The 13,243-nt window shown below is 38.2% G+C and overlaps 2 protein-coding genes across 7 annotated transcripts in view; one reads left to right on the top strand and one right to left on the bottom strand.

Annotated features, from left to right (window-relative positions):
• The window catches only part of LOC116845892 (14 kDa phosphohistidine phosphatase-like), a 73,030-nt gene that overhangs the window by 56,715 nt on the left and 3,072 nt on the right, over positions 1-13,243 (bottom strand). The gene's annotated exons all lie outside the window — the stretch shown is intronic.
• LOC116845891 (arrestin homolog) overlaps positions 1-13,243 on the top strand; it is a 107,393-nt gene that overhangs the window by 91,972 nt on the left and 2,178 nt on the right. For all 6 annotated transcript variants that reach the window (XM_032819107.1, XM_032819106.1, XM_032819101.1 and 3 more), the window contains 4 exons: positions 5,556-5,703; positions 6,473-6,673; positions 7,248-7,411; positions 12,630-12,911. In XM_032819107.1, the coding sequence (XP_032674998.1) occupies positions 5,556-5,703; positions 6,473-6,673; positions 7,248-7,411; positions 12,630-12,911 (795 nt within the window). The remainder of the gene's footprint in view (positions 1-5,555; positions 5,704-6,472; positions 6,674-7,247; positions 7,412-12,629; positions 12,912-13,243) is intronic.

Genomic DNA, 13,243 nt, shown 5'->3' with positions numbered 1-13,243 from the left:
TCGATGCAGAATAAATTTAATTAAAAACCTCCATTTTTTTCTGCCGATGCAAGTATGCTCAACAGAATTATCGAGTCGTCGACAAATGGAGAAATGAAGAAACTTTGCGTAAAAAACTCCAATGAAAATCAAATATGCGTCGTGTAAATTCGTGCGTAATACGCGAAGGAACTGCCGGCACTTGCCGCGGACGGTGAAGACGCGAGGAAATTGCAAATTGTATTTTATGCCCGAGAAAAATATGACGTTAAACAGAATTCTCTCTTCTCTCGAGACGCGCAACACAACGCGATCACACGATAATATACGCGTTCTAAAAAGAAAAGTACTTCACATAGCTTCAACAAGCATACGCAAATTTGATATTCTTGTAATAGCCGATATTGTTGTCAATTTATTAGCGGATATGATTAAATTTAGCCTTACACATCCGATTATTATTATATTTATATCTATTATAATTATAATATCTACGATATTACATTACTATTCGTACATAGAATTGAGCGAGATTGATATATATTTTAGTATTATCATTCCCCATTTATACACTTTGATCATTACTATTTCTCTTCTATTGTTATTATTTCCTATATAAATAATACTTTGATGAGCAATATTGTGTAATCTCATATAATCTCATATATTTTGTGATTATTGCGATAATAATGTATTCTCTCTTTCAAAAAATAAAGAGGCAAGATGTGCACACAGACATGTACACAACAACCTTCGGAGAAATTACATAATGTCGGAAACGACTGCCGATCGATAATACCGTAACAATACTACGAGTGAATTTTCGTTCAAGGAGAGCACTCGAAAGGGAGCGGGCAGAAACCAGTTTGCCGGCCGAGGAAAATTTGAAATCCTCGACAAAGCCTCGAGTACATATGACAGAAACCGTCCTCGAGGACACGACCATGACCCCGACCTAACGTGGCAGAAGGTCTCGTGCGCAGGTTGCCGCGGAACGGAAATTATTTATCGCGCCTCGCTTTTCTTTCGCGGCCATTTGACAGCGAAGATACACATTTCAATGCGGCATCCATTAAGTGTGAATTACATGAAACGACGTCCCGCTATCGATTCCAAGATGAACACGACGCGCGCATGGCAAACGCTTGAAGATACATCAGACGAATGAAAGCGCGCTCCAGAAAGGTCGGAAATATATAATAACGTCTTCGTGCTCAAGTATTTGACGGCGAACATGGTTCGCGCGACAGATCGGGGGAGAATTAGCCCGACTGAATGCCGAGGATCAATCGCGTTAAAATTATCGAGAGTAAAGACGCGTAAAACTGATGCTCGCGTACAAAATGCACTTCGCGTTCATCAATCAGTTTTAATAAAGAAAAAAAAAACATTTCATGTTAGATGTCAAAGTGCCACGAATTTCGCGTGTACATCGTTCACCATTCACATCTACACGCAGACAGTTGACCGGCCAAAGAAATAAATTGCAGTTAGCCGCGTTCTGACACACGCGTGGGTCAAAAATATTCCCGAAAAACGCGAAAATCACCATAGTATAACGTCAAAGATTTTTATTTTGTTATCGCCAATAACTTTCTTAGTTGATCCGTTAAACTCGATAAAAAAAGGTATAAATGGAGTATGAGACGGTAATAAAAATTAATAAATGCCCCCCCCCCCCAACATCGCGACGAAATAACGACGATTAATTATCAAGAATAGTAAGAGAGATATAAAATTAACTCGTCTATATTTATATCTGTATATTTTTGTCTCGTAAACGTTTGTTTTACTTATAAATATTTTCTGAGTTTTCAAAATTATATGACCACACGATAACACCAAGATACCATTAACGCTTCGGCTCTCCCTCGATCAAGCCGAATATAATTATGCTGATGCACAAAAGTAATTTTATAGCTCATTACGACTAATAATATTATTGTCATAGGAAACGCTAATTACCAAATAATAGAATATTAATAACATGTTCGGAAAGAAAGAAGAACTATAATTCAAGTAGCGTGTTATATGTTGGTACTCTTTAACTTATCTTTTACCTCTCTTAGAACGATACTCTCAAAATTCGTATCACGAAATTCTATTACACGATATGCAGGAAGATTTATGCCATTACATATTGTTATATTCGGCACTGTAAGCCGATATTGAAGATATATATTTTCCATAACAATATGACGCTTTCCGACAAGTACGGCGAATGGTTGGAATCATTTCTTTGAATGCGAAATCCTGAAAGATGAAACGCAACACAATGCTGACCACGGGAATCTGACCCAAATACATATATCGGGCTTAAAGCGACGTAAGAAAGTAATCCCCGTTTACGAGAGATTTTATAGAATTGTTGACATACTTCTAGCTCTAAAAGCGAACCGGATAAGAATCCGAAGCGTTTTTAAACAACGAATTTTATTCGCTGCCGAATTTATAACTGGACGAACGGAGAAACGAATTTGTTCAGCCAACGATATGATCACTCGAGGATTGTCTCTCTTATTTCGCGAAGATTATAAAACACGATCATGAGACTCGATAAGACGTGCAAATCAATTACACGTATTCAAATGTCCGCGCAATGAAAATGTCTCGCGTTAACGATATTAACGTAAATATTGCAGATCTCTATATTCTTCCGATAGAAATCGAGGTCACCTCAGTCTCCTGTGCACAGAAGTACAAGTCCTCATATCTTATTCGTACCTTTTTCTTCCGTTAAGGATTTCAAACGCGGACATATTTTTACATCATATTTCCCACATCACAGATATCACAAATCTCGTCGACGGACGGACTCTATCTCGAAACGACCGCGTCGCAGGGGAGAAGCCGAAAGAATTCTAAACTCTATTCAATGCAAAATCGAGCGGAATAACGTAACGCGACTCGACCTCGCTAACCAGCAGCCGACCCTGGCCCGCATCATCTCCCTGCAGAGACAGTCTCATTTTCACGCGCGTGTGCGCAGTCGATCCGCTATCTTGAATCCTTGAGCTGACAGGGACAGGATAACGCCAAGCGTGCACCTTCTATTTTCGCCGACGGCTCGGAATTATCGCGCACAGGTGCTCCGCGCAGACGACACGTAGTACGCCGAAGGACATGGAGAGAGGACGAGACTCATGGAAAGAGAGAGGGTATGAGAGAGAGAGAGAGAAAGAAAGTTTAAAACGAGAACGAGTGTACGTGCGCAACACGTATTTTCACGTGTCGCAAAACTTCCACGGAACACGAGGGTGAGATGTACGGCTGGCCATTACTGCGACGACCGGTTGATGAGGTGGTCGCTTCCTGACGAATTTAAAGCACTATACTCCCTCAGCGGAATAGTCGGGAAACAGCATCGTTTGTCACAAATGTTCAATCACTGGAGTGTCCTTGTTATCCTTAAATTATCAGCTTTTTAAAGTCCGAGAGAATAGTCAACAACGACGCGAACGTCTCTCCCTAGAGCTGTTCATTTCGCGAAGACGTGTGGCAACACGCGAAAATGCGAATGCACGGAACAGCCGAGGACTTTTGTGTTGCGTGCTCTGGCTACATGAGGGAAAGAGATTACCCTCGTGATGATCGCTACACATTTGCGAACTTGCTACCATGTAACTACTCAACTCTAATGATTGTTCCTTTGGGATCAAAAGAACAAACAGTCTTCCTTGTTGGAGATTCAGAATAAGAACCTATTTGAAACGCTAGAAAAGCTATTATCGTGCAGCATCTGGTAGCGTCAAGGACTCATTTCTGTGCTATATAAATTCCGAAAAATTTACAATTTGTAACTGTCACGAATGAAGAGTTTTTTTATAAAAATCAATCTGCATCCTTGACAGATATTGAAGCACAAAATGATTTTTCGTTACGCCGTTGCTGACATGCATTCACATCGACATGACAAATTCGCAAAGTTAAACTTTCAATAAAATTATTCGTCTCTGAACATACAATATCATATAATGACAATAAATGTTCTGAATATTGAGAACTTACAAAAAATCGTTGGATTTTTCATCATATTTCTTTTATCAATAATAAATAGTGCATGCTATATTCAAAATATCTGCCATCGTTATCCATCACTTTGTGCTATCTTTCAGGGAAACCGCGTCTGTAAAACGACTTTTAAGCCAATAAAATCATGGATGGAAGCTCTAACGAACCTTCGTAAGCTCCTAATATTTCCGCAGAATAAATCGTAGAATACTTACTGATGTTTACTCGCACATTCGCGTGCAGATGTGAAATCGGCTTTCATGTTCATAAAAAATCGCTCATAAAAAATCAATGAGAACGACAGCACATTCGTGAAAGTCGCGCACGTGCAAATTTAATGAAATTTATCTCGACAAACACCCGTGGAAAAATCCCAATATTTGTTTTTTCATACGCCTGCATTTCAAACGTACGCTTCGCTAAAGATTTTTCACGATTGAATTATACGAAAAATTTACATTTCCGCTGTATTATTTACTTTGTAGGATACTTTATTATTTACCTTGGATGCATAAAATGACGATAAAATTATATACCTGCGTGTAAAGCATGAAATTTCCAATTATCGACATTGATCGTCAACTACTCGATATAGATAAATCCAGTGTGCCCTACTCGTATAAAAGATCATAACTATTTCTTCTTCCAATAAGTAGAATAAAATATAGTAAAATTACACTTCTTGAAAATGTACGCTTCTTGAAAATACTACTCGTAACGCGAATAAAAAGTACCCCTCATCAATATTCTCTTTGCGATTTTTTTCTATACAGGGTGTCCCGAAACTACCGCATGTTATTTTAATGGCAGATTCTTTAGAACATTTCAAAACGAAAACTTTCATACAAAAATGTCGAGGCTATAATAGTTTTCAAATAGGAAGCGATTATATTTAACCAGTAACAGGGCTGAGATTTCGCGCGCTCAGGCACGCTGAAATGACAAGTGATAAAGGTGCCACACGTCGTATAGAATAGTGGACACCTTCATGGTAATAATTGATCGATACTTTGACAGATTAAGTTGAAATATGTCATTTTTACTTAAATCATATTTAAAATGTCTTACAACTATTATTTGTATTAAAAATATACTAATGCAATACGTAGAGAAGCGGCAAAACATATTATAACAAAGTTATTGTAAATTTATACAATGATCATAATATCGTAAAAAAAATGACATTCATAGGAGCATCTTTATCATTTGTCCTGAGCGCGCGAAATCTCAGTTCTGTTATTGATGAAACATAATCGCTTCCCGTTTGAAAACTATTATAGCCTCGACATTTTTATATGAAAGTTTTCGTTTTGAAATGTCCTAAAGAATCTGCCATTAAAATAGCATGTGGTAGTTTCGCGACACCCTGTATGTACCTAAAACGCTTAACCGAGCCGTCCTCATGATATTAATTGGTAGTCGACTCGCGTTCCCAAACCATCAATGCAATCTTCACAAAAGCCGTAAGAATGATTATATCTCGAAGAGGCTCCACGTACAATCCCGAGAACTGACTTTTTCCCTTCGAAGGTTAGAGCGGAAAAAACTGAGACCTCTTTTTGCAGGAGGCACTTGTCAAGAGGCTAGGACCAAACGCCCACGCGTTTACCATGGAAATTACTCCGCTGGCTCCACCGTCCGTGCAACTGGTACCAGCTAAGGAATACAACGGCGCACCTATAGGCACCAGCTACGACGTTAGAGCTTACGTCGGTAAGTGGAAAGATCTGCTAATTTCGTTTTTTTGTTTCTCATCCCCAAATCTGATAAACGTACTTTGATCAAGCGAGCGGAAGAGAATAGAACACGATAGCATGAAAACAAGACTCAATTAGAGTGCGACATGTGGACGAAATGGCAGATCGCGAGGAGAGTATATCTCTAATTTGCAAGAACTATTTTTAAGCGCAAATAAATTCGACGTATTCTTCTTGGAATATAAACGGCTAATTAAATGACTGTAAAATTTCCACGGCAATTATAAAATCTGCTTTATATTCTTTCGACATTTTTTTATCTTATAATCGTTATCTTATAATTGTTAGGCTTAGACGGATGAAAGGGGTACAAATATCCTAATAAATTTGTCATGAGATACGAGAAAGAGTTCTTAAAATCTCATATTACTTTAAGCTCAGCCAGTTTAAAAGTAGCTCTTACTTTATTGTAAATTTTAATAATTTGTCAGATATAATGTTACATATCTATCCGACTCTTTTTATTCTACAGACAGAAATGGATTGTTATCAATCTCGTGATCAGACTCGTTACAGCCTCGTTAATTGCGTTTCTTCACGAATAAAAAAGTAACTTTTAAACCCGAAAAACTCGTCTAACGATAGTTCGAAAGCAGTTTTCTTTTTTGAAAAACTCGCTCGATTATCCATGACAATGAGCCCGTAATTTAACTTACGTTTAGCACCAGCTTTCGTCCTTATTGCGCGTCCTTTGAGTCATTAATGTTTTGTGTGGCGGATTTTAGCGGAACGGGCGGACGAAAGATTGCACCGTAAAACCACCGTCAGAATGGGTATCCGAGTAATCCAGCGAACCACGAAACCGCCTTTACCCTCCACGACTATGTACAGCGTGCCTCCCTTTCAAGTGCTATCGATTCCCTCGAGAATTCAAGCATGCAAAACGAAAGTGGAGTCCACCGAAAATGAGATCATCGAAGATAACGGTTAGTCGTGATAAACGTGATGTGTGTTCGATTATTTAGATGTATTCAATTTTAGATTACACACAAAGTTCTATTATAACGCTATCAGAGTCATTATGGAATATTACAAAAGTTTTACAATCAAAACTAATAAAGCGAAAATTGAGAAATTGAAAATTATAATTTTTAACCGAAATTGCTTATTTTTTCACAATATTATATAATCTTTGAATAAAAAATAGCAAAAGTGTATGAAATAGAATATCCAGATAAAATTCAACAATATGAGAGGTTAGTAAAAGTCGTTTCAGGAATCATTAAACTGATTTGATTTTTTAATTTCTCATTTCGTATCCACCATGACTCTTTAATTTGCAATACATGACTCGTCGTAGTGTTGGCATAGACCAAAATCTTAATGGAATGAAATTTGTGATATCAAAGTTCTCAAACAATACGCTTCTCGAGTTTGATGCGAAACCGCTGAAACAATCCTGTAAGTTCCGTTAACAGACCTAGTCTGGTCGCATTTATTGCAAAGGCAGAATACAAATCGAAATGGATGAGACCCAGCGTGTCGCTTCAATTTTCGCAGAGAACGTGGGACCACATGCAGCGGTGGAAAAGCCATTTTTACTAAGCGACGGTCGCGTCGGATTAGAAGCGAAGCTAGATCGCGCGATCTACGCTCATGGGGACTCAATCACTGTCCACGTCTACGTCAGCAACAACAGCAGCAAGTCCGTAAGAAGGATAAAGGTATATAATTCATGTTTCACGTAGCTGTATCTGTTTTCATTTGGTTTCGCGTCGAGCATTTGATCAGACATAATGAAAATGAAGTACAACTGATACATAAAATGTTTGTCCTGACTTGTTTAAATTATTGATGAGACGCGAGGAAACTTATATTCCGTTCATTCAACGAGTTTTATCATATTTTTGTAGCATTACATTACTACATTAATATTGATAAATCGTATCATGAAGTATAAGTTTTGGAATTAAATAGTACGTGATTGGACATGCAAAATGCACTCACTGCACTCGTGGACGCACTCAGAGAAAGCTGAACAATGAAATAATCTGCACACCACTTCGTTGTATATTTTAATCATTCGATTGGTCGAATAAAAAAAAGAAATAGACTATTTTTCCAATCTAAATTGAATATTGATGTATACGGAGACAAAAAGAAAAGAAGGAGAGAAACGATTCGACATATGAAGAGTTGGTTCGTGTAAATCGCGTTTTTATTGAAAGTTATTTTTTTTTTAATAATTGTAGGTTAATATAATATCGTATATCTCGATTATTGATCTCTTGTCGGAATTTAACTAAAAATCACTCGTCTCTCCACACGGCAGAGAGGCTATCTATTGCGCGCAAAACAACCTAATGACTTCATAGTTTCCCGAACAATTAATCTGGCCCTTTTTTCCAAAAGCGATCAATCGCAGTTGTACTTGAAATGGGCACGAAATTGTGCTCCTCGCTCGTGGAACGAGCCGTTCGTAATTCGACGGTCCGCTTGGAGCACTCTATATTTCAAAGAGCATCTCTCCGACCGTGGATGCCGCCAATGGTTCCTTTTTCTACATTCCTCGGGGATCCGAACACTTTGAGTATTCATGACTCAGAGCGTCTATCTTACAGGCTTTTTATCTTTTTTCTTTCTCTCTCTCTCTTTCTTCATCCCTGTAGAACGCACGCAATTCTGTTTCATTCCGCCCATTTGCTTTTTTTAATTTTCCCTCTCTTTCTCTCACGTAACGTCTGGTGGCGAGGTGCAAAAAGGGCTTCCCGTAAAATTGACGTCGACTCTTCGCGACGAAACCGGCAGAGAAGGGAAGCAGGGGAGGGAAACAAACTCAACCGTCCATCGCGAGGGACGAGGGCGAGATCAATCGATGCGGTTCTTTATTCAATCGATGTGGTTTTTCTACGGAGTTGCCCCTCTGACGGCGTATAGCGTAGGAAACCTTGAACGAATTATGAGACTCTGTCCCGACGCGCCACCCTCAGCTTGTCAAAAAATTTATTCCAGGATCCTGAAGCCCCGAGTAAGTTGTAAAGATTGGCCGAGAAGTTTCAAGTCGAACACTTTTCAATTGGTAACATTCACACGTGTGTTCTACTGTAAGCTTAGGAGAGACAAAGTACATAGTGGCGTTATTTCTCGAATTATTTCTCAAATTTCGGATTGCCTGTTTTCATACAGAACTTTACTTTTGTTGCCTTATCATCCACGGTCTCGTCTCATCATCTCGTCTCATCCACGGTCTCATCTCATCTTTTCCTCTTAATTCTTCCAAGCAAAATAATACATTCAGAATAATAACGCACGTCGCGCATGCGCATGCATTATGATCTTTCGAAACTTCTATGCCGATTGTGACGTTAATTAGTAAACGTGATTTTAGGTAGGCTTCTGCACACAACTTTCGCTATGCTCATCCATTAATTACGCGAGAAATAATGGTACCACTCTCAACTTTGAGTTGGCTATCGTCTCTCGTTGGACTTCCGCAAATTTAATAAGCTCATTAGAACGTTCACATCCCGCGGGTACAGTTGATTTCAATGAGACTACTTTAGCATCTTAATAAGAACACCGTCGCTCGCACAGTATGTGTATAAACATGATGAATAGTCAGGCTTTGCGTCAACATTTTTCGCATAGGTGGATTAAAACGATCTTGCCAATTTTCAACAGGTATTACGTCAGATCGCGATAATTTAACATCGCTTTATGTGTCCACGAATAATAAAGCGTAGACTTTGAAAAATTTGAATTTTTCTACAAAGAGACAAATAAGCAAATTTTTTTATCAAATATAAAATAAATATATCTACATTGTTTATCAAACAAAATATAAATATATCTAAAGGTTACATCACGCGATACTGAAGCACATGGTAATATCTTGAAGAACAACAATCGAGAACAAGAATCGTTCCACAAACTTAGCATTAATTATGTTAAATAAATGTTTATTTTCGCGATAAATGATACGTCAGGAAAATTCACTTGGCTGCGCTAAATGAGATGAATGAATCCGAATTAATAATTTTATTAACATGCGTATTTTTGTATCCCTCTGTCTCTTTCTCTCTCTCCCTTTTTCTCTCACTTTCCTCTCGGTTTCTTTATTTTCCGTTTTTCCTTCACCTACCGGCTATTAGAACGCGAATAATCGCCTCCAGAGAGTTAAACGTCAAGAGTTAAATGTCGTGCGATAAATACAGCGCAGTTGTGCCTCACCACGACGAGGAAAATACGAGAAAGCGTCATTGATCAGAGAAAAGAGACTTTGTTTTCACAAGCATGATATCTTGAAAGATCTCGAGATTCACACATTTATAAACTTTTAATAGTGAACAAATCTCGAACTTCACAAAGATAAAATATATAATAGAGAAATAGAGGCACGATGTCCACGACGTTAATATAATATATGACAGAATAATTGAAAGGATTCTATCTTCTGCAAATATCGACAAGTGGCTCGTCATAAATCGAGCTTTAAAAGGAAACCTATCGGGAAAGCGCGGAGACGCGAGACTACATTCGTAGCGATCGTTGGCCTGCAGAATATTGATCAATTCAGAAGCAGCAATTTCGAGGGAGAAGTTCAAGGAGAACTATCTTCGGGGACGTATCTGACTGGGAAGCGTATCTGTAAAATTTTACACAATCGACCAGATTGAAAAAGAAAGATAATTAATAACGTATATCGCGTAACGCGCACGTATTGTGATAAATGACAATTGCCATGTTAAAATGCGCAAGCTAAGCGGATCATTTGCCAAAGAGAAACATAATTTTACGTATTTATAACTTCATAAATAAACTAGAAGGCAAAATCGCATTTCCAAGACGGAGTAAATATTGTAAATTCATATTTACTTTGTAGTCTGCGCAGCTTGCGGGCGTTATTTAATAGAAAATATAACTCTTGCAATAGATTTTCAAGAAGAGCACGAAGATTCGATCGAAGGATCCACAATCGCGAGTACCAGTTTAAAGATATCGTAACGTAACTTAGCATAAGATCTATTTTCACCGCTGCAGATACAACTCAGTAATTCCTCTCGCGAGCCTCTCCCGTTGAACTTCAATGGGAATACTTTGAAAATATCGATTCCGCACGGTTGCGGATGCAAGTTGGCTTCCAAGTAGTTCGAGAATTATACGTTTACTGACGTAATAGAGCTGTAATCTCGCGTTTTGCTGCAATAATATGGCGGATTATCATACCATGAATCCAAAAGCATATGGATATCAAACTTCGTGGTATTAGTCGCACCTGTGTTACAACCATCGCGGGGAAGTCCGATAACCGTCTCATGACCACACATTACGCATGTCTGCGCCTGTGTCTCACTCAAGAATTCATAGCGCCCTTTCATGCCCCAGTGAAATATTTTATGCATGCATGAGCGAGTTAATAAGAGAACCTGTCGTGATTTATCTAAGTAGTGAAAATAACAAGAATTAAGAACAGAGACAAGAGCTGGCTTCTACGAAAACGTTCTGGAACTTTGTTACTTTAGACAATTGACAGCATATTTCTTGCATGTTTTTCTATGAACTATGCAAATCTATGCGAAAGATACGAATGCATTCTTCTTTCATATCGTTTGAATGTTTCGAATAGTGTATATATAGATTTGAGCTCGAATTAGCATTAAACGCATACAAATAATTCCTGAGAGATTAAAAACCGTCGAGAAAAGAACAAATTAGACGCCCACCGTGATCAAAATATCTCTGGCAGGTAAAAAAAATAACAATATTCCCCAAATCGGTTCCCTACAAGCGTATCTCGTCTCCTCACGGAGGAGACACAATAACATACAAGCGATATCGGCGATTTTCTCGACGACAGACAGGAATCGACAGGAGCTATTTCCTCGCTCAAAGTTATCTCGAAGCCATGAGGAGAAACGCAATGCCGACATGCCGTTGTGAAGTTATAATTCAATTTGTTTCGCGCATGCAGAAGGAACAACAAAGACAAAGTGCACGATTCGCTTGCGCTGAATTGGATCCGCTCGCGATAATCCGCGCCGATCCGTTTGGCATTTCGTTCTTACGATCACAGGCTTTACACGTTTCGTATTTATACGAATGGACATCTCCCTCGAGGAGAAACCAGCCGATGGTGATGCCGAGGTTACGTCGTAACGGGAAATTGCGTTCGTATCGGGCGCTTTTGAGCCGCGCTTCATTAACAGCGGCAGAGAGCATTGTTCGAAAATAGGGACATGGCATCCTGCCGATATCCTGTCCACCGGCCAGAAAGGACGGACGCGTTTGTAACACCCTGTGTTAACTTTGTTGCGACAGTTCGGCAAACAAACCGACGCCTCATCGCTCCCGCCTATAAGTTGTACGAGTTATCTTTCGTAATCGAATTTAAGTTCGCAGCGGTCAATAATCAGCGACAGCAGGTTCAATTGCATAACAATTAACTTTAACGAATGGCAATCCAAGTATATATGTATATATACATGCATATATATATATATATATATATATATATATATATATATATATATATATATTTATATGCGTGTATGAGTGTGTGTGTATGCGTGTGTGTATCGATTCATTCAACAAAAACTGCCGAAGAAGTGTTGTTAGAATAAAAATAACCCACCAACAAACAAGATAATCCTCGAGACATTATTTTATTTTTCATTTTTCACTTAAAAAGTCTAGATTCTAAAAGAATTGTTTCAAATAATTTTCCTTTATCAGTGAAGAAACGAGGCATGCAAATAAAGAATGTTGCAAAATTTTATGCTGCTAACAAATCGCGTGAATTTATAACAATACGATAACTTCCACATTGGAAAAGTTCGATTTTACAATAAAACGTTTGCAGTTGCAGATATTAATTCAACAATCATCATTCTTATCAAATATCGCGAGCTCCGTCTGTTTATTATAAGAAATATTTTCTTTTAGGTATTTGTCGTACAGCACGTGGACGTTTGTATGTTCAGCAACGGCAAATTCAAAAATGTTGTGGCCCTCGTGTCCTCACAAGAGGGCTGTCCCGTGGGACCGGGTGGTACTTTAATAAAGAGCTACACTCTCAGGCCTATTAAGGGTTCAACCAAGAACTGGATTGCTTTGGAGGATAGCTATACGAAAACTGGAGCAACCCTGGCATCAACAGTTATCTGTCCCGGGAACGGACCCGATGACAGGAATGTCTTTGCAATTTATGTTTCTTATTATGTGAAGGTAATTTTAGATACGAAACAATACAACATAAAACGTAACGAAAACCATTAAACGCATACATCTTTAAGCTTTAATAGCTTCGAAGCTCAAGAAATTACACCAACAATTGCAGAAAAGCATGTGTGTGATATAAAAAACAAAACTACTCTTATGGTATTATGGAGAAAGAATTGTCAAAATAGTTTATCATTAAATCCTTTAAATAAGATGCAATTTGTGTATTATAAATATTTTTTAAATTTGTTCAATCTCTAGAAGAAAAATTAATCTTTCTGATTTTTCGCTATAAAAAAATTATCTTCCGTTTTGTCAGATAAAAAACTTGTAATTTA

Source organism: Odontomachus brunneus, unplaced genomic scaffold (assembly GCF_010583005.1).
Source record: "Odontomachus brunneus isolate Ranch 3 - 2012 unplaced genomic scaffold, Obru_v1 Obru_scaffold_059, whole genome shotgun sequence".
Lineage (NCBI taxonomy): Eukaryota > Metazoa > Arthropoda > Insecta > Hymenoptera > Formicidae > Odontomachus > Odontomachus brunneus.
This window is presented reverse-complemented; position numbering and strand designations above follow the sequence as displayed.